General features: G+C 42.5%; 1 protein-coding gene and 1 long non-coding RNA gene across 5 annotated transcripts in view; one reads left to right on the top strand and one right to left on the bottom strand.

Annotated features, from left to right (window-relative positions):
- Positions 1 to 18,916, bottom strand: part of MTMR7 (myotubularin related protein 7) — a 128,465-nt gene that overhangs the window by 81,798 nt on the left and 27,751 nt on the right. For all 4 annotated transcript variants that reach the window (XM_061404316.1, XM_061404317.1, XM_061404313.1 and 1 more), the window contains exons 2-3: positions 6,738 to 6,860; positions 4,400 to 4,562 (exon numbers count right to left, since the gene is read on the bottom strand). In XM_061404316.1, the coding sequence (XP_061260300.1) occupies positions 4,400 to 4,562; positions 6,738 to 6,860 (286 nt within the window). The remainder of the gene's footprint in view (positions 1 to 4,399; positions 4,563 to 6,737; positions 6,861 to 18,916) is intronic.
- On the top strand, positions 4,530 to 14,280 carry LOC133239923 (uncharacterized). Its single transcript, XR_009734033.1, has 3 exons — positions 4,530 to 4,942; positions 5,746 to 5,817; positions 12,119 to 14,280. It is a non-coding gene; the product is annotated as an uncharacterized LOC133239923 (long non-coding RNA).

Below are 18,916 nucleotides of genomic sequence, written 5' to 3'. Positions count from 1 at the left end.
GGTCCATGTGGCTGCAGAGAGTTGGACACGACTGAGCAACTAAGCATGAGGTCAGTTAAGTAAGGCAAGATGAGGAAGGAAACGGGAAATTCACCAGGAGTCATCAGAAGGACAGGTATGCGGGGTTTTACTTTTTAAAACTTTTTAATTTTGTGTGGAGTATAGCCAAGTAACAATGTTGTAATAGTTTCAAGTAGAGAGCAAAGGGACTCAGCCATACATATACATGTACCCATTCAAGGCTATGGTTTTTCCTGTGGTCATGTATGGATGTGAGAGTTGGACTCTAAAGAAAGCTGAGCACTGAAGAATTGATGCTTTTGAACTGTGGTGTTGGAGAAGACTCTTGAGAGTCCCTTGGACTGCAAGGAGATCCAACCAGTCCATCCTAAAGGAGATCGGTCCTGAGTGTTCATTGGAAGGACTGATGTTGAAGCTGAAACTCCAATACTTTGGCCACCTGAAGCGAAGAGCTGACTCATTGGAAAAGACCCTGATGCTGGGAAAGACTGAAGGCAGGAGGAGAAAGGGATGACAGAGGATGAGATGGTTGAATGGCATCACCAACTCAATGGACACGAGTTTGGGTAAACTCTGAGAGTTGGTGATGGACAGGGAGGCCTGGCGTGCTGCAGTCCATGGGGTTGCAAAGAGTTGGACACGACTGAGCGACTGAACTGAACTGAACTGAACTGATTCTCTGATACGGGCCTCCCCCGTGGCTCAGGTAAAGAACCTATCTGCAATGCAGGAGACATGGGTTAGATCCCTGGGTCTGGAAGATCCCTTGGAGGAGGGCATGGCAAACCACCCCAGCATTCTTGCCTGGAGAATCCCCATGAACAGAGGATCCTGGTGGGCTACAGTCCATGGGGTCGCAAAGAGTTGGACACAACTGAAGCGTCTTAGCATGCACACATTCTCTGATATGTAGGGTTTTAGAATCCAAAGTAATGAAAATTAAATTGCTCTCCATGCTCTACTTAATTCAGGAAACTTCAAATAAATGTAATTGAAAAACCATTTAAAGAGGAGTGATAACAGTTATTATTGGGTTTTGCACATTTTAAAATAAAAATAACGATAACTTTCTTGTCTGTTTTCACCAGACAAGTACTCAAATTAAACATCAGGAAGCTGACACTTAGTAGAAAAGGGCTACTGGACCCAGAGTTTAATATCATCAATAAAAAGGAAATTGTTACTGTAAAAACTGCTTAAAAGTGGCACTGACTCTGATAAGAACTGCAAAAAGTCAAAGTAAGTTAATGAGACTATGTCAATCCTGAGATGTTAAAAACCACAGAAAATACGCAGAAGAATTAGGGACTCAGATGAGCAGGAAGAAAAATGCTATTATAAAATGGGAAAACAGTCCAAAAAAATGGTTTAAATATTAAAAAGGGCCCACAAATACTGCAAGAGAGAAAGACGATAGATACAAAAATAAACAGCAGGAAGCTAATGGGAGGGAGGAGAAAAGAAAGGATGTGGGAGAAATGAAGCCCTCTGAGAAACAGGGGTCTCTAATCAGAAAAATGTATAACCTTATTAGTACATCAGATCTACAGAGTCAATTAATTTCCTTACTTGGGGTACAGCCCAATTTTAACTTATTCCTTTAAGAAGAATTAAAGAGTTTTCTGGATCTGGCTGCAGTATATTTTGCTGAGATCTTTTATAGTCCATGACCAAATCCTTACCAACCTGAATTCACATAAAAGACAAACCAATAAAATCTCGACAAATTTTTTAGTCATTTGATTTATTCTTATCTCAGAAATTGCAATTCAGTGAAGAGAGACTCTCAAGGGCTTTAAAACTACCTCTTCATAGGCCTTGACTTAAACAGACTCCCAAACGTTTCTTCTTTTGTTTAAAAAAGAAAAGGTCTCCTCTATAGGACCTTGGAGTTAGCTGTATCCACAAGGAGAGCTAAAAATACGAGCTTTGTATTGATGACTAACCACAATAACCCCAGAGATCGATACTGTGCTGCTGGAACTCAAAGTCATTTCCCCACCAAACACACACATCCACACACTCACTCATATCCATCCCCACACACACACACACAGAGCCCTCTTCTGACATACCTCATGGAGAGCGAAGGTGAAAGGTCCTGGGATGTCCTGAGAAGCCACCCCACCTCCAGGGGAAACCCTTGCACCTTTCTCCACCTCCACTCAGATTCAAAACCCTACTTCCAAGATTGGGCTGTAATATGTCCTAATTTTAGCCTTGCCTTTAGCATTAAAATGTGAAGCTGCCTGGGTTCTAGTTCCTCTTTCCACACTCATTAAAGTACCATGTTTTACATAAACTGGTAATTCTAATTCCAATGTTTCACAATGCTGGTGGCTTTTTAAAAAAATCTTCCAAGCTAATGGCTTTAATTCAATTAATTACTATAGTCTCCTTCTTTGGTCTCTGGCTAACACCGACCTCCCAAAACTACATCTTTAAGAAAAAGTGTATATTTTTAAAAGCAGGGGAAACACAGCGGGTTTCCCCCCTGGGGACCCTCCCAATGTAAATCTGGGAGCTCGCTGTTATCTGGGGCCAGGGCTCTCATCGCCACCGTGATGGACTCTTCCACTCAGGCCTTTCCCAGTTCTCTGGGCTATTCCTAAATCCCGTTAATCCGGCCAGAGCACATGTATTATCCAGGACATTCATTAATCAGTGACACAGAAACTGCTGGCGCACAATCCCCCTCGCATTCCCTGCCACACGCAGCCTAACGTACATCTTCCCAGAACTTCTGTTCCAATTATAGTGTGCCCTCCAAAAAGTTCAACTGCTTTTCTGGCTAACTCTGCAGTTCTTTTCAACACACAGAGATAAAAAAGCCTCAGTGGGCTGACTTGAAAGGGAAGCGAAGTCAAGTCAAAGTGATCCGATTCTGACAACTCCCTGGCAACCCTCCCATCTCAAAACTTCAGCTCCTGGCTCTCAACAGACGATGTGGTCCATTCGTATCCTAAGAATCTGAGGACCCAACCAAATGCTTTGAAGAGTTTACAATCAAACATTTCGCCCTGAACCAAAAAGCATTTAGTAAAGTATCTATTCAGTAAAGTAACTGAATATTCACTGGAAGGACTGATGCTGAAGCTCCAATACTTGGACCACTTGATGCAAAGAACTGATTCATTGGAAAAGGCCCTGATGCTGGGAAAGACTGAGGGCAAGAGGAGAAGAGGGTGACAGAGGGTGAGATGGCTGGATGGCATTACTGACTCAATGGACATGAATGTGAGCAAACTCCAGGAGGTAGTGAAGGACAGGGTAGCACGGCAAGCTGAAGCTTATGGGGTTGCAGAGTCGGACAAAACTCTGTGACTGAACAACAACAACAACAAAACTGTAAGAACCTGTCCTATTTCCCTTATTAGTGACTTCTGGGTGAACACTACTGCGGATGTCACTGTTTATACAAATGATCTCTTTTCACTGTACACTTCCAAGACACTTAGCAAAGGAACCCCACAGTCCACACAAGCCACACACACAAGAAACACTTGTGTAGAGTTTCTTAAATGTATAGCTTAGTAAGCTGTGAATGTCATAGGTTTATAGAATAAGCTGTAAGTCTGAAGACCCTAAGATGAGGGACACACAACCAGACCGTAACTAAAAGCATACATTTTTCAAATCAGCCATTCTTCCTACAAAACCTAAGAAGGTTTTCTGCAGGAGAATCAACATATACATACTTTTAACAGTCACTGATGCCAACCTTGGAAAATACATATTAGGATCTAATAGCAACAGAAAGCAAAACTTAAAAGCCCCCACATAGGTAAAACTGCACTAGACCATTTGATATGCTTTCAACATAAAACAATTTGTGGGTTTTGTCAGAGGCTTTAATCAAGGTGGCTTGATTACCACACTTTGGGATGATTTCATCCCCAAAGTAAAGCACAACTATAACCTCCCTCCAAGATAAATACTATGAATAATGAAAGAGGCTCATACAGTAATTAACTCAGACAGAGGCCCCAAGAGACAGAAACTAAATCAGTCAGATTTCTTGGCCTCATCTGAAGGCTTGTTGTTGCTTAGTTGCTCAGTCGTGTCCAATTCTTTTGCGACCCCATGGACTGTTGCCTGCCAGGCTCCTCTGTCCATGGGATTTCCCAAGCAAGAATACTAGAGTGGGTTGCCATTTCCTTCTCCACATCTTCCTGACCAGGGATCGAATTCACACCTCCTGCATTGGCAGGCAGATTCTTTACCATCTGAGCCACCAGGGAAGCCCCCATCTGAAGGCTGGGCTAATATATAATCTCTAAAGCATTATAATTAAGAAGCATTATCCACATTTCTTCAACATGATCTGTGACTTTCTTAAGCATGAGTCCACGCTGAATGCCAGGCCGCTCTACCCTACCTGGCCTCGCGAGGCGGATGAGAGAGATGTACACATCATGGCAGTCCCTTTCCTGCGGGATGATGAGCTGTAAGAGCTGAAAGTTCTTGCAGCGAATCAGTAGAGGGCACCCGGTAGCCGTCGTTGCCTGTTTCTCGATGGTGGCGATCTGACTGTGGAGAATCTACCACCAAAAGTTAATGTGGGTAAACTAAGCACAGATAACAGATACATAGGACATAAAGCAACAGGTCTTGTCACAGAGCAGGGTGAGCACAGCTCTTAGCAGGCAGCCATTGCTGGGCCTTATTATGCCTGCACCGTGTTACTAGGCAACAGGTCTGGCTCAGCCATTGGTCGATTGTCAATAAGTCGTCCTGCTCAGCTATTGGTCAGTGCTGCAGAGGGCACTGCCCACTGGTAACTGACAATGAGGGACCATTGGGGAAGTGATTCAGCTCAAGGGTTGGTAGTGAGGTGGTCGTCAGGTGGAGAGTGAGGTTAAGAGGCAGAGTCAGGCCTTTTCCTGGAGGCCCTCCAGCTCACCCAGCCTTGAGCCAATGGGTGAGGCAGGGGGCCCGGGGAACAGATTGAGGATGATGTCCTGCGGGGCTCCAGAGCTCTGACTAAAGCACTCCACTAGCCATGGCCCAGGCCTTGAGGAGTGGTGAACCTCTCCCCCATCCCCGTCTCTGTGACCCACTACCAGTGGCCATCTGTCTGGGTCACAGTCTGTGAGACCTGGTCTCCCCCCATTTGGGCAGCTGGAGGAGACCAAGGGGCAGCTGGATTAGGTGCCTGGCTCCCTTAGGGATGACAGCTGGGCAGGGTGTGGGAACCTGGTCCTGATGGAGCTGCCAGCTGAGCTCTGGCCTTCTCTTAGCCAGGAATGAGACCTTGGAGGGTGAGAGTTGTGCCCTGGGACCTTGCCCTTTCTTGTCAGGACGGAGAATAACATTCATTTGGTAGAGATTTATAGGAACATGGTTACCTGACCATGACCTGACCTCAAGAGCAAAGGATTTGATCCCAAGAAGTCTGCAACAACCACACCCAACCCTCACCTTTTGCTTTTAAAGGGGCTTGCTGAAAGCTTTCAGTAACTTTGGGGTTCTTAGGGGATGAGCCACCTGTCTCCTTGTATAAACCTGTAATAAACCTTTCTCTGTTCCAAAAGCTAGTGTTTTAAGTATTGATGGGCCTCACTGTGCATTGGGCACAAAGCCTTGTGATTTGGTAACAGTCTCTGAGCCACACATAGAGACAAGAAACACCCTTGACCTTCAGCTGGCTTGCACTCAGTTGACAAGAACTGGTATGTTTGGGGGTAAGAACCAGCTGTCTGAATTCATCATTTTATTTTTCAGTGCCAAGCTTTCTGATAGTCAAGCTCATTATATGAAGCAAACCCTTCAGCCTAGAATTCTGCACAGCTCCAGGTAAGGGAACATTTGGGTCGTCAAAGCTTGAAATGCACTGGGTAGCTAAAATTAAATAAGGTCATGAGAAGTTAGTAAAATAAACCTTGCAATCAACAAAAGTTAGAGACAGTTCCGCTGGGAGGTGCCACCATGCTCCTTAATTCCACATGGAATGCTTGAGTTCAACAGCAACTTGAGATGGTTGTTTTCTAAGCTGTTGGTGGTCAGGCAGGCTGCAGAAGAGATTTATTTGAAAAGAAACCATGCTGAAGTGCTCTGACTTTCAGGAGGGTCTCTGCTCAGTCCTCAGTGGCAATGCTTCATTCTTTAAATTCCTCTCCACTAAGTAGGGAGGGCCACCTTCTGCTGCAAAGATCAAGTCTACAGAAAAAGCAGAATCTACAATCCACAGATTCTGGTTCTGGTCCTAATGCCATGGTTGGGCAGCTCTCTTAAAATAAGGACCTTCTAATGGTCTCATTATTATGTAGCAGAAATACCTGATAATAGGACTCTTCCCTAGACTTTTTCTTTTTTAAATTATGAGAAAATTGTAGACAACATAATGACTAAATGGCCTGCACCACAGGATGCTACGAACGAAGTGGATTGCAAATCACTGTGTAAACACTGTACCTGGTACAGTAACATTATTGAATCTCTACTTGTCAGCTGTGACACGAAGCACTTACACCTCTGGCTATTTCTCTATCTCTCTTTGATGATGTCCAAGTCATCAGTATTTAAAGTGAGTAAATAGACCAAGTGGACATGACCCTTTACAAAAAAAAGCAGTGCTCACATTCCAAAAAGAGTGCTCTGAACACCCAACCCCCCCAAGTCCCACCCTCCTCATCTAGAGAACAGACAAAACAGAGTCAAAACTTGTTACTTCAAACAATGGAAAACACAAAAAGCCAAAAATAAGGACTGCATACCCATGTTTCTTTCCTTGTGTCAGGCGCCGTTTCCACAAATATGACGTGAGTGGCGGTCAAATACAAAGTCCCGAGGGCTGCTTTTTTAGAAGATATTCGATCCACCAAGCGGACGTTTTCAACCTAGGGAAATCAGTTTGACAGGGTTATCGTAAAGCAAAAGAGCTAGTCACAAACAAGAGTCAGCAGGTAATCTCGTGCTTAATCCAAATACGATTTTGAACAAGATCCTTCCAAACACGAAAGACAAAAACTTACCCCCTTAAGCTAATTACATCTCACAAAGGTCTGTATATCAAAAGATACAAATTCACCAATTCCTTAAATGCAAACTTAAACATACCACATAAGATTCACACACCCTATTTTTTAAGAATATCCTGAGTTTTAAAGAGGTCAATGTTTTTACTTTAATTATATAATTCTAATTTAAGGCAGGAAGTAAACACATCAAAGTTCTTTGTTGACATGTTAACTATATATGAATTGCATTCCATCAAAAAGAAAAGTGTATTTTCCTATGCATTTCTCAGTTGCGGAAGTGGCCCCAAGGTTGTCTGCTCCCATATAAACTAGCAGGAATACAAACATACATACAGGAGCAAAAAGTATCCCAAGAATGTTCTGTGTGCTCCCCAAGAAAATTTACCAAATGAAGATTCTGATATTTATAATAAAATCTTTCTACTAAATAGAATTCTCACCCCTGAACTACAATTCAAACTGTCAGATAAGACTTCTGCAAACAATTTTTACCAAGCATACACCTCTGAAATATAGAGCAATTTCAAGAATACATGCAGCAGGATCATTCCAATATGAAACGTAAAAGAAATGACAAGAGATTGTTTACAGGGCAAATGAAAACCCACACAACGACAACCCCAATAAGGCAGCCACCTCAAACACCCATAGAACATTCCAGTGATAGGCGGGGCTTAGCAATGCTACTTACTACTGCCAAGAATTAACCATCTACAACAGACACTGACTCAATCCTCATCTCTCAAATCAGTATGTGGTACTCTGTGACTGGTTCATTTCATTTAGCATCATGTTTTCAATCCATGTCTGAATCAAAGTTCATCCATTTGTAGAATATGTCAGTACTTCATTTATTTTTACTGCCCCAAACACGTTCCATTACATGTATATACCACATTTTATTTATCTGTCAGCTGACGGACATTAGGGTTGTTTCTACTTTTTGGTTATTATTAATAATGCTGCTATGAACATTCTTATACAAGTTTTTTTTCTCATACAAGTTTTTATGAGGACAAGTTTTCATTTCTCTTGGGTGTATATATACCTAGGAATGGAATTGTGCCAGGTCATATGGTAACTCTGTTTAACCTTTTGCAGAATTCCCAGACTATTTTCCAAATCCAAAGTGGCTGTACCATTTTACACTCCCACCACCACTCCATGAGGGTTCTGACTTCTTCATGTCTTTGCCAACACTTGCTATAATCTTTTTTTGATCACAGCCATCCGAGTAGGTACGAGATGGTATTTTGTGATTTTTCACTTGCATTTCCCTAGTGGTTAATGATGCTAATGTCTGTTCATGTGCACACCTGTTTTTAATGAAAACACTTCCTATATTTCACCATTGAATTTGATGTTGATTTTTTTTAAAAAATAGCACATCATGGAAGTGACCTGTTCCTGGTTTAATGAGTGCTGATTTTTGAAAATTAGAAATGAACATCAATGCCTTGGAATATTTGCTCTGTTTAGTCTGATGCTATCAATAATAGTCCTGGATTTTCTTAACCCTTATGTCTTGGATTCTTGGTATATGGCCAACTTGGAGTCCATGTATTAATGTTTTAATATCCCTTATATTTTATCTTCTATAATTGTTTTATTTTTGGTTTCCTTTTTGATTTTTCTGCATCTGTGCTTTTAAGAAATATTGGTCTACATTAGCCTGTTTGTGGCACTTTTATCAAGTGAAATCAGTTATGATTACATTAATCAGGAAGCTTTCAACACACAAATTATTTAGTATTTAAAACAAATACAGGCACTTCTTTATACAGAAACAATTCTTTAATAATTCTTCCAATTTTTTGTTCAGTTATAGATCCATTCAATGTTTTCTACTTTTTTTTTTTTTTTTTACTAAATTTCATTTTGACATCCATTTTTTTCAAATTATCTTCTTACTGCTAACTTTCAATTTCTTATAATCTTTTCATTCTTGTCTGTGGGCAAATCCCTCTCTCCTCAACCTTTCTCTCATTCCTAATATTGTAAACTAGGTTCTTACATTTTTATAATTCAATATGCAGAGGTTTTTCTTCCAAGTAACAGGTCTTGGATTTATGAAGTTGATTTTTCTCTTTTCCAATCATTCATTTATGCTTGTGTTTGTTAATGTTTTAACATGCTTTTTTTTGAGTATATCATGTGGTTTTCCTTTGTTCATTTTTAAACCCTCAGGTTTGATAGCTCATTAATTTTCATTCTTTTTGGTTAATAACAAGCTTCAAGTCCAATCATTTTCCTTCAAGCAAATCTTTGGCAAGCATCTTATGAGTTTTGTTTGTAATATTATCATTCTTCTTATTTTCTAGGTAGTTTATAACTACAGTATTTCTTCTCTGACCCAAGAGTTTTTTAAAGAGAATATTTTTCAATTCCCATGTGATTGGATTATGGTATTTAAACTTTTGTCCTTAAATATTCTACTTTGAACTGCCTATGAGAAAGACATCATGGAAGAGACAGTGGGAGGAGAAGAGAAGGAGATATAGTAGGACATTTCTATGGGGAAAAAACTCGGTTGCACACTGAGATGTGCCTAGCTAAATGAAGCAGAGGCCCAGGGGTGATCTGAGCTTTCCGGTGGCTTCGAGGTAAAGAATCCGCCTGCCAACGCAGGAGACATGGTTTTGCTTCCTGGATTGGGAAGATCCCTGGAGAAGGAAATGGCAACCCACTCCAGTATTCTTGCCTGGGAAATCTCATGGACAGAGGAGCCTAGTGGGCTACAGTCCATGGGGTCTCAAAAGAGTCAGACCGGACTGAGCGACTAAAACAAACAAATCAGAGGGTGTTATACCAATTAACAATATAAAAAAAAGGAGCATAAATAATGTTCTCTGCACTTAGAACCCACAAAACAAAACTTTATTGGGGTAACCATACTGACCATAAGATAATATTTTAAAAGTCAAAGCATTTAGTATGAATTATTCTCCCTATAGAAGTAAAGATATACCACTTAAATTATTTTTAGAAAACTCTCAGTGGACCAGAACAAGGTTCACAGATGGTGGTAGATTAGAACACTTAATGAGATTTTTCCATGTCTTTTTGTTAATTTTGGATGCTGCTGCAGGAAAATTACATTTCAAGATATAGCCATCATTCTCACAGGTCTCACAGCTGTCAAAAGTAATTCTGAAGTAGAGGGAGGAAATTAAAAAAAAAAAAGATGAGGGAAACACCATCAGCATGATTTCCCAATGATGTAATAAGAAGAAATGAGTAATAAAAATTAAAATTCCGTTGCCTGAGAAATTCTGTGAAGACAGACAGCACTGCTCAGGGATCACTGCATGGTTTACACTAAGACAGCCAGGACACTCTTGACTGTGATGCTAGAGTCGGTCAATTCTAGACCAAGTGAAATACACCTCAATTGTGCTGATGCCGTCATGAAGACCCAGTGGCTCCATAACTCTGCCTCACTGCTCGGCTAACTCAAGTCTACCTCATCTATGCATATAAATAAACTGTATAGTGAAAAGGCCTCTTTCATACTTGGAGAAATGATGACCTTTAAGAAACTACCAGTTTTCCTTAAGACAACGCAATTCATTTGCATGTGCCTGGGAACACCATGCTCAAGACACACTAGGGATCTGTGCTCTGCAAACGGCAGTTCATCTACACCAAAGATATTATATCATTATGTAATATCACGTTATATCAGTATATCCACGTGATATATCCCATTATATCATTAACTTTCGGTTGTACATTTTTCACATTCTGACATTTCTGAAAGCAGAATACATCTTAAGATTAATATGGTAAGAAGACACTGTGGCATTTCATTGGCAGCGTTTTTTTTTCTTTACATAAAATCTCGGTGCATCTCACATCACATGTGCCTTAGACTTGCTGAAATGCAGTTTAGTTTTTGGTCACCGGCGTACAAATGATATTTGAAACCACAGGACTGAAAGGTTGCCTCAGGAGAGCATGTAGAGTGAGGAGAGATGTGAGGGCCTGCAAGAGTGAAACGTGTGATGGAAGAGGAGGAACTGGAGAAGCAAACCGGGGAGGAACGGCCAGTGAGGAGGAAAATCAGAGGGCACGCTACTGGGGGAGGGTGTGCGGAGGGAGCGGTTTGTATGAGAGAGAGTGTGTGTGTGTAATGCTGCCTCCAGATCAAGTAAAGCCAGAACTGGAAACTGCCCACTGGATTCAGCGACGCAGAAGATGCAGGAGGGGTGGTGGGAGCCCTGGGATCAGAAGCCATCACTCAATGGCTGCAGGAGTGAACGCACCAGAGCAGAGTTGAGAAAATGGAGACTCAACTCTTTGTGGAAGTGTGGGCAGTAGCCAGAGAGGGGAGCCTGACCACTCAATATTAATATGTTTAGGATAATCGGCTAACAATTATTTTAAGTAACTTTCTGCTTGAAATTGGCATTTGAAAATAGAACACCTTAAGACAAAATTATACCGCAAAGCTATATTCACAAACCACCATCAGAACATTCTCCTTTGTGGTGGTGGTTGTTCAGTCTCTAAGTCATGTCTGACTCTTTGTGACTCCATGGACTGCAGTACGCTGGGCTTCTCTGTCCTTCACTTCTCCTGGAGCTTGCACAAACGCATGTCCACTGAGTCAGTGATGTCATCCAACCACCTCATTCTCTTTGAGATAAACCCAAAGAAAGCCTGAATATGGGATATGGGAACCCAAATGTTGGCATAGGCAGATGTTTAGGATTCTCTCGACCAAAAGAAAGAACAGCAAACATCCGATTCCACTCATCAGAATGCCTTTGTGTGGGATGTTAGGCTCTGGAAAGAAGAACAGAGACTGAACAGGATGGAGTCTTTGTGCTGAAGAATCTTACAGCCTCAGTGGAGAAGGCCATGCCCCAGTTTAACAGCCTTTTCATTCCCATCCCTGCTCTGCTGGATTTAGGTGGGGGTGGGGGGTGGGGAATGGTTTCATCAGCTTTTCTAGGCGAAGGCTGAAAAGCCTCAGTGAGAACACCTGGTCCCACCATGGCACCGCTGGTCCTTCCCCATTGATCACGGGCAGGCAGAGCCTCTCCTCAACCATGCTCCATCACACCACCTTCTAATTTCAATCTAAACAGAAGTCCTTATTTTCTAACCTGCAGGTCGAATACTCGACTACTGAATGTTCTGAAGTTCTAGAATCATCTCTATCTGGGAAAGAAAAGCTGCCCTGGAGGCCAGGGAGTCTGAAGGGCAGAGCAGGGTTACCTTTTGTTGAGACCAAGGAAAACGAAAGGCACCGGCCACAGGTCTGGCTTGGGCCAAAGCCCCAGTGCTCAATACCGTATAAAGCAGGCTGAGGGCCTCTGCCAGTCACTGGAGGGAAGAGATCCAGACGCTGCCGACCAGGGAGAGACCAACGTGTCTGCAGCGGCCAAAACCGAAGACAAGTTTATGTTCTAATCTAAGAAAAGCAACTAGAGAAATACTTTGTCGTGCTAAATTTGGTATCATGACATTTTCTAACTCTGGCAACGTGGAAAGTGAAGTATTTGGAAGTCGTGGTGGCCTGGGCTCTGGTTTTGGTTCTGAAAGGGATCCGCTGGGCTCAGGCGGCTGAGCGACTCCCTCTGGGTTCTGACTCCTGCAAAGGACCTACGGCTGTTTAATGCCTTTCCCCACTCAGACTGCTCTCTCTGTCTGAGGTGCTGCAGAGAGATGCTAGAAAGAACACAAAACAGCAGCTGTGAAAACACACATGAGGTTGTGGTTGTTCAGTCGCTCAGTCGTGTCTGACTCTTTGTGACCCCACATGCAGCACACCAGGCTTCCCTGTCCTTCACTGTCTCCCGGAGTTTGCTCAAACTCATGTCCATGGAGTCGGTGATGCCATCCAACCAAGAACTGACTCATTGGAAGAGACCCTGATGCTGGGAAAGATTGAGGGCCCGAGGAGAAGGGGACGACAGAGGATGAGATGGTTGGATTCACACGATGATGACTCAATATTACATCTCAAGAAATTCAGCCTCTCAGGACTGTGGTTGGCCAACAAAACTCTTGAGATTTCCCCAGGAAGGGAAGCACCAGCCTCAGCCATGAGAGATGCTACAACAGTCTCTGAAACTGGACCAGGGGCTGCACTGAAGCCGAGAGTCTGGGGCCCAGAGGAGAGAGATGAGCATCCTCCCCAGTAGTCCAGGGGTGGGGCCACTGGCCACACCCGGCTCTTCGCAGTCTCCAGGCTCCCATCCAACCTGATATCTTTTCCTCTTTCCTCCTAAAGTCTCTGGAGTCTGGACACAGCTGCCTGAGACCCCCGAGTACTTGGTAAGGCTTCCTGGGTGACTTCTACCTTTGATAATTAAGTGTTGTTTGAATTCATGAAGTCTCTTACTATAGTGTTTAAAAGAAAGTCTCCTGGTTGCCTTTCTTGAACAAATAAATCTTTTTTTTGTTTTTTAAGTATGATATATCATCTTAGTGCTCGTAAGATTCTTTCAGATAAAAATGAAACAATTATGTAAAAAGTATGTTTACATTAGAATGCCAACCTGATTTTTGAAACATGATATTTTGCAATCTATCTGGACATCCAATTTTTTTTAAACAATATTTCATGGTGATACTCGAGCTACACAGCACAGAGACCAACCTGGCTTCTTAAAACCCATCCGTCAACTTCCCACTCTACTGGCCAGGACATGGCTCAGTGCTTGTGCAGAAACCAAACTCAAGACCTTTGCAATGATGAGAACCTAGATGGGCATACGGAATCCATTTTTTTCTAAAATGCTCTTCTTTTGGAGCACAACATGTCATATGAGCCACAAAATGTGGGGATATGTGACATAAAAATGTGCTGTTTAAAGTGCCCCGCGGCGGAAGGAGAGGGTGGGACGAATTGAGAGGGCAGCACTAACGTAGATACCCTGCCATGTGTCAGACAGACAGCTAGTCAGAAGCTGCTATATCACACAGGGGTCTCAGCTCGGTGCTCTGATGACCTAGAGGAGTGGGGGGGGGGGGGCGGTGTGGGAGGGAGGCTCCAGAGGGAAGGGATACATGTATCCATATAGCTAATCCATGCTGTTGTACAGCAGAAACCAACACAACATCATAAAGCAATTATCCTCCAAATAAGATTTTTTAAAAATTTAAAATAAAGTGCCCTGTAGCCACTGCAGTGCCCCATCCCACTTATGGTCTTTTACAGCAGAATTAGGAGAGGGTGGCAAGGGTCCCATGGCTGGGACAGAAGCCCCCAAGGATAGAGCCCGCCCTGGGTGTTCATAGTCTTGGGTGCAGAGGCTATTCTGGCTTCAAGCAGGTACCACCCCTCATTCACAAACTGCCGAGACTCACAACCGGACGATCCAGGACTAAATTTCCAGAAATGCTGAAGGTCAAGAAAGAAGCACAATTGAGGAAGCTCCCTCTCGACCTCTCCCCTGAGCAGCAGGGGCAGAAGAAGAAAAGAGAACAAGAACAGCACTGACAACCATTTCGTGAACAGCGGCCGAGTGTCAGGTATGTACTAAGCGTTGTTCGCACAGTGTTTCTAGCCCTGGCTGAAAGGGAGAAGTGGCGATCCCATTGAACAAATGATACTACTGTAGCCTGTAAATCCACTGCCCAAGGCCTCGCAGCTAGAAAGCGGGAGAGACAGATTTCAGACCAGAAGTGTCTGACTCCCACATCCGTTTCCCTAGGTCTCTCCCACACTTTACTGCTTCAGTCCAGGCCTAACATTGTAAATTAATGGCTCAATGGCCCAGCCTCCATTTGCCCTAAAATTGCAATGAGAGAGTTGATACAGTGAACAAGTAAAAAGTTCTGGCCAAAGCTAAAGCACTAATCATTCAGTGTAGAGCTTCACATTACAATGGCCATGTTAACCCCCTGTCTGTCCATTTCACTGGCCTGGAGGGACGCATCCCACGTGGTCCCGAGGCAGACTGGGGAGCCTGGCTCCCAGGGGGTCCCAGGACCAGCCAGCCAGAGTCGCGACAGGTGCATTGGTGTGTTTCATGTCAGAAGGTGCCATGACCTCCTGCAAAAGCAGGAGAACCGCGTCAGAAATCAAGTTGCACTTCTGCTCACCAACCACGTGTTAATTCTTTTAGAAAGGTTTCATTTATGGTAGGTGTCCTTGTAGTGCTAAGTAGGATGGTTTAAAGCCTTATCCCAGAGCTCCTGGACAATGAATGATTCCACCGGTGAGGAACTGCATGCATGGGAGAGAAAGAGACGAAGCATCCATCCCTATAGTTAGGAATGAACAGTAACTACTGACAAACAAATCCATAACAGAGACTTCAGACATTTCATTCTCGCTCCCACCGAATGCTCACCTCATGTCTGTGACTCCATTCTCCCTTTTAACAGCAGTGATAACAGAGGTTGCATGAAAGATGGGCTACTCAGTGGTAGCTGCAAAAAATTTTGACATAGACAAAGAAAAAGAAATACACAAGTCTGCTATTTGGAATTGTTATAATCTCTTATAATAGGGGGGAAAAAGCATTTGATTTCTCTCATTTAAAAAGAAGTACTTTCAATACTGTATTGTATATTTGAAAGTTGCTAAGAGAGCAGATTTTAAAAGTTCTCATCACAAGAAATAAATTGTTAACTCTTTTGAGATGATGAATGTTAACAAACACTATCGTAATCGTTTTGTAATATATATGTGTGTGTGTGTGTGCTCAGTCATGTCAGACTCTTTGGAACCCCATGGACTGTAGCCAGTCAGGCTCCTCTGTCCATGGAATTTTCCAGGCAAGAACACTGGAGTGGGTTATTATTTCCTTCTGCAAAGGATCTTTGCAACCCAGGGGTCAAATTCACATCTCTTGCATCTCCTGCATTGGCAGGCAGATTCTTTACCACTGAGCCACCTGGGAAGCCTATCCATCTATCTATCAAATCATTATACTACACACCCTAAACTAATACAATGTTCTGTGTCAATTATATCTCAATAAAACTGGGAAAATTACATGGTTAAGTGTTGCATAATAAACTTGCTTGCAAAAAAATTTTTAATTGAAAAAATTAAGAGATACACATTTCTCCTAAGTTATATAAAGTTGCTTGAACACATAAAAGGGGGTAGTCACTAAGCTTCAGGAGTTTTCTAATCCAGCCGTTTGGTAGAAAAATCAGAAACACCAAACCTTCTCCCAAAAGGCAGATTTAATCTGTTTAAAACTATAAAACCAATGAAAGTCTTTTCCCAGGACCATTTTATTCAGAGGTCAGATATTGGAGAAGAACTGAGGGAAAGGCAAAAATCACAAAGCCCAATCCAAGAAAATACATGGCATGTAACCAGAAGAAATACTTAGACATTCTGCCCTTCATAAAACTTATAAAATATCCTTGACATAACACTGAGAGAGATGCTAGTGGGAGACACATATTCAGAATGCATGAAAATAATCTTATTTTCAGGCTGTCTGAAAAATTAAGTCTCTCAAATATGTATCCTGCTATGAAGCCAAATTATTTGCTAAAACATCAATACAGTCAAGATAAAATACAAAGTAAGGCCTTTGTTAAAAATCCCTGAAATGGGCTGCCACCCATCAGTTGAAGCCCTGTTAATTTCATTAATTTAATAATTCATGTTATTAATTTGTTGAGTATCTAGTCTGTGCCAGGGACCCAGACCGAGTTATCCAGAGGCTCCTAATTAGCAACACTGCCCACAGATTATCTGACTCCACCTCTGTCCGCCAGGACTTTCTACAGAGCAAGAGACAGAAATCTCAACTTCATATGGCTTCAGTCAAAAGGGATTTTTAAGGAAGCACTTATCTATACTCATCAGGCTGGCCAGGGCTTCAGAGCCCCCAGCGCCCCCCACCCCACATCTCTCAGCAGGTCCCCCTCCCTCTCTGCTGGCTCTAGGCTCAGAAGCCCAACCTCACTGCACACTTCCCCCACAGCCCAAGTCTCCAGGCTTCTCCTTAAGCCAGCCAGAGTGGTCACAGGAATGACAGGTGAGTGGCTGGACTTGAGCCACAGAAGAACATGGGGATGGTCCACAGAGCTGGCCGGGCCCTCAGTGAGCCTGGGAGAATGCACGGGAAACAGCCAGAGCCTGGAGCGCGGCTGCCACACGCTCTCTCCCAGCCTGTCATCTTTCCTCACGCCTCTGTGCATCACTCCCTATTTAAAGTTTCCCCAGTTCCCAGTGCTACTGATCAGGGCCTTCCACAGACTGGCCCCACCTTATCTTTTCAGCAGGCTCCTTTTTTAATGCCCCAAACCACTTTCAGTATCGTATAACAGATGTCACCAACTATTCTCCAAAGAGATCCTGAGCTACCAGAATCCACGCATGGGAACAAAACCCCCCGTGCTGCTACCTCCACCAGCATCTCCTAACCTGTGGAGCCCGCCTCTTCAATCTTACCTCCTCAAGCACCAACATCTCCCTGGACAGAGCCAGTTTCAGGCAGGTTAACTGAAGCAGGAGGGTTCAGATTTGGAAAGACTAAAACCCAATTTCAAACAGACTCATAATCCAAGGACTTTAGACACACCCACAGGTAGATATGGGTAAAGAAGTTCATCCCAGTAATCTTGATCTCATTTTCAAAAGTAAGAGGTAAAAGAATGAATACGTTTATCCAGAATATTCTGTTATGCTAGCTGCAAAAAAAAAGGACACTGAAAATAAAGATCCCGAATCATATGCATGTTAGAAGGATGTTTGGTGTGTCAACTTTCAAAATGAAGAATCCACAGATTTCCTCAAATTGCTGGAAAAATGTAAGACCTTTATTCACACAAGAAATAGGATATTTGACACACATACTTCTACAGATTTTTCAAGCCACCTACAAATCATCAAATAATTCTAATAAATAAGACTATACTCCGAAAAGACATAAGTTGTGCAAAATTTACTATTAAAAGAAGAAAAAAAGCCAGTCAACTTTCCTATACAGAAAAGGATGTTTGGGGAACTCCTCTGATGGCCTAGGGGTTAGGACGTGGTGTTTTCACTGCCATGGCCTAGGTTCAATCCCTAGTCAGGATCCTGCACACCATGGGGCACAGCCTACATTTTTTTTTTAATGTTTAAAATTTTAATTAAAAAAGAAAAGTATGTTTTCATCCAGCTTAGGTCAAGGTAAAGGAAATATCTCGGTGATTTCAGATAGCCCTGAATGCCTATAAATGGGCAGGACGTTGAGTTCCATCTACCTATACAATTGTTGCAACAGTTGATTTGATGGACATGCGACTAAATTTTAAAAATTCCCTGAGGGGAGATAATAAAACTAAAATAGTTAGTGACACAGACCCATAGCTACTTAAGAAATGAGACTGCTAGCAATTCTTGGAAAAGACAGAGAAAAGAAAAGCGAGCCCATTTTTCGCTCAAGAGAAACTATAAATGCTATGCCAGCAGCCAAACTCATAAATAAAGCCAGGCACTTGAGAGATCTGCACAGGGCCCATATAATTTATTTTGGTAGGATGACCCTGGATGTGTAGGCTTAAAAGAACATGCACTGTTGAACAAGAGGACAGACTCGGGATTTATTTCAACACCACCTTAAAATAACCTCAACCAAAAATACCATTTTCAACAAGCCTAATAAGAAATAAAAGAGGAAGAAAGAAGAGTTAAGAGCAAAATAAATGAAGAACAGATGCTGGGCCCTCTGTGACTCAAAGAATAAGCCTATGGAGTAACCTATTGAAGATAGTTGGCCTTAACACAGTAGTGATTTTGAAAACTAAGATAGTATTTGGGAGAATAAGACCTAGTCAGGAAGCAATAGAAAGCAAAGGCTTCTTTTCATGATTTTCCTCTAAAAAAGATTTCCAAAATGCTTCTGATGTGTTTTTGACAAAAGCAAAGGTCTAAACCATCTACTTATATAATTTTTTGGGAACTATGGGAAAACATTTTTCCAAGGGCAAGTTGTGCCAAATGT

The sequence above is a fragment of the Bos javanicus genome, chromosome 27, assembly GCF_032452875.1.
Source record: "Bos javanicus breed banteng chromosome 27, ARS-OSU_banteng_1.0, whole genome shotgun sequence".
NCBI classification, from domain to species: domain Eukaryota; kingdom Metazoa; phylum Chordata; class Mammalia; order Artiodactyla; family Bovidae; genus Bos; species Bos javanicus.
The sequence above is the reverse complement of the archived record's forward strand: the minus strand, read 5'-3'. Positions and strand labels throughout refer to the sequence as shown.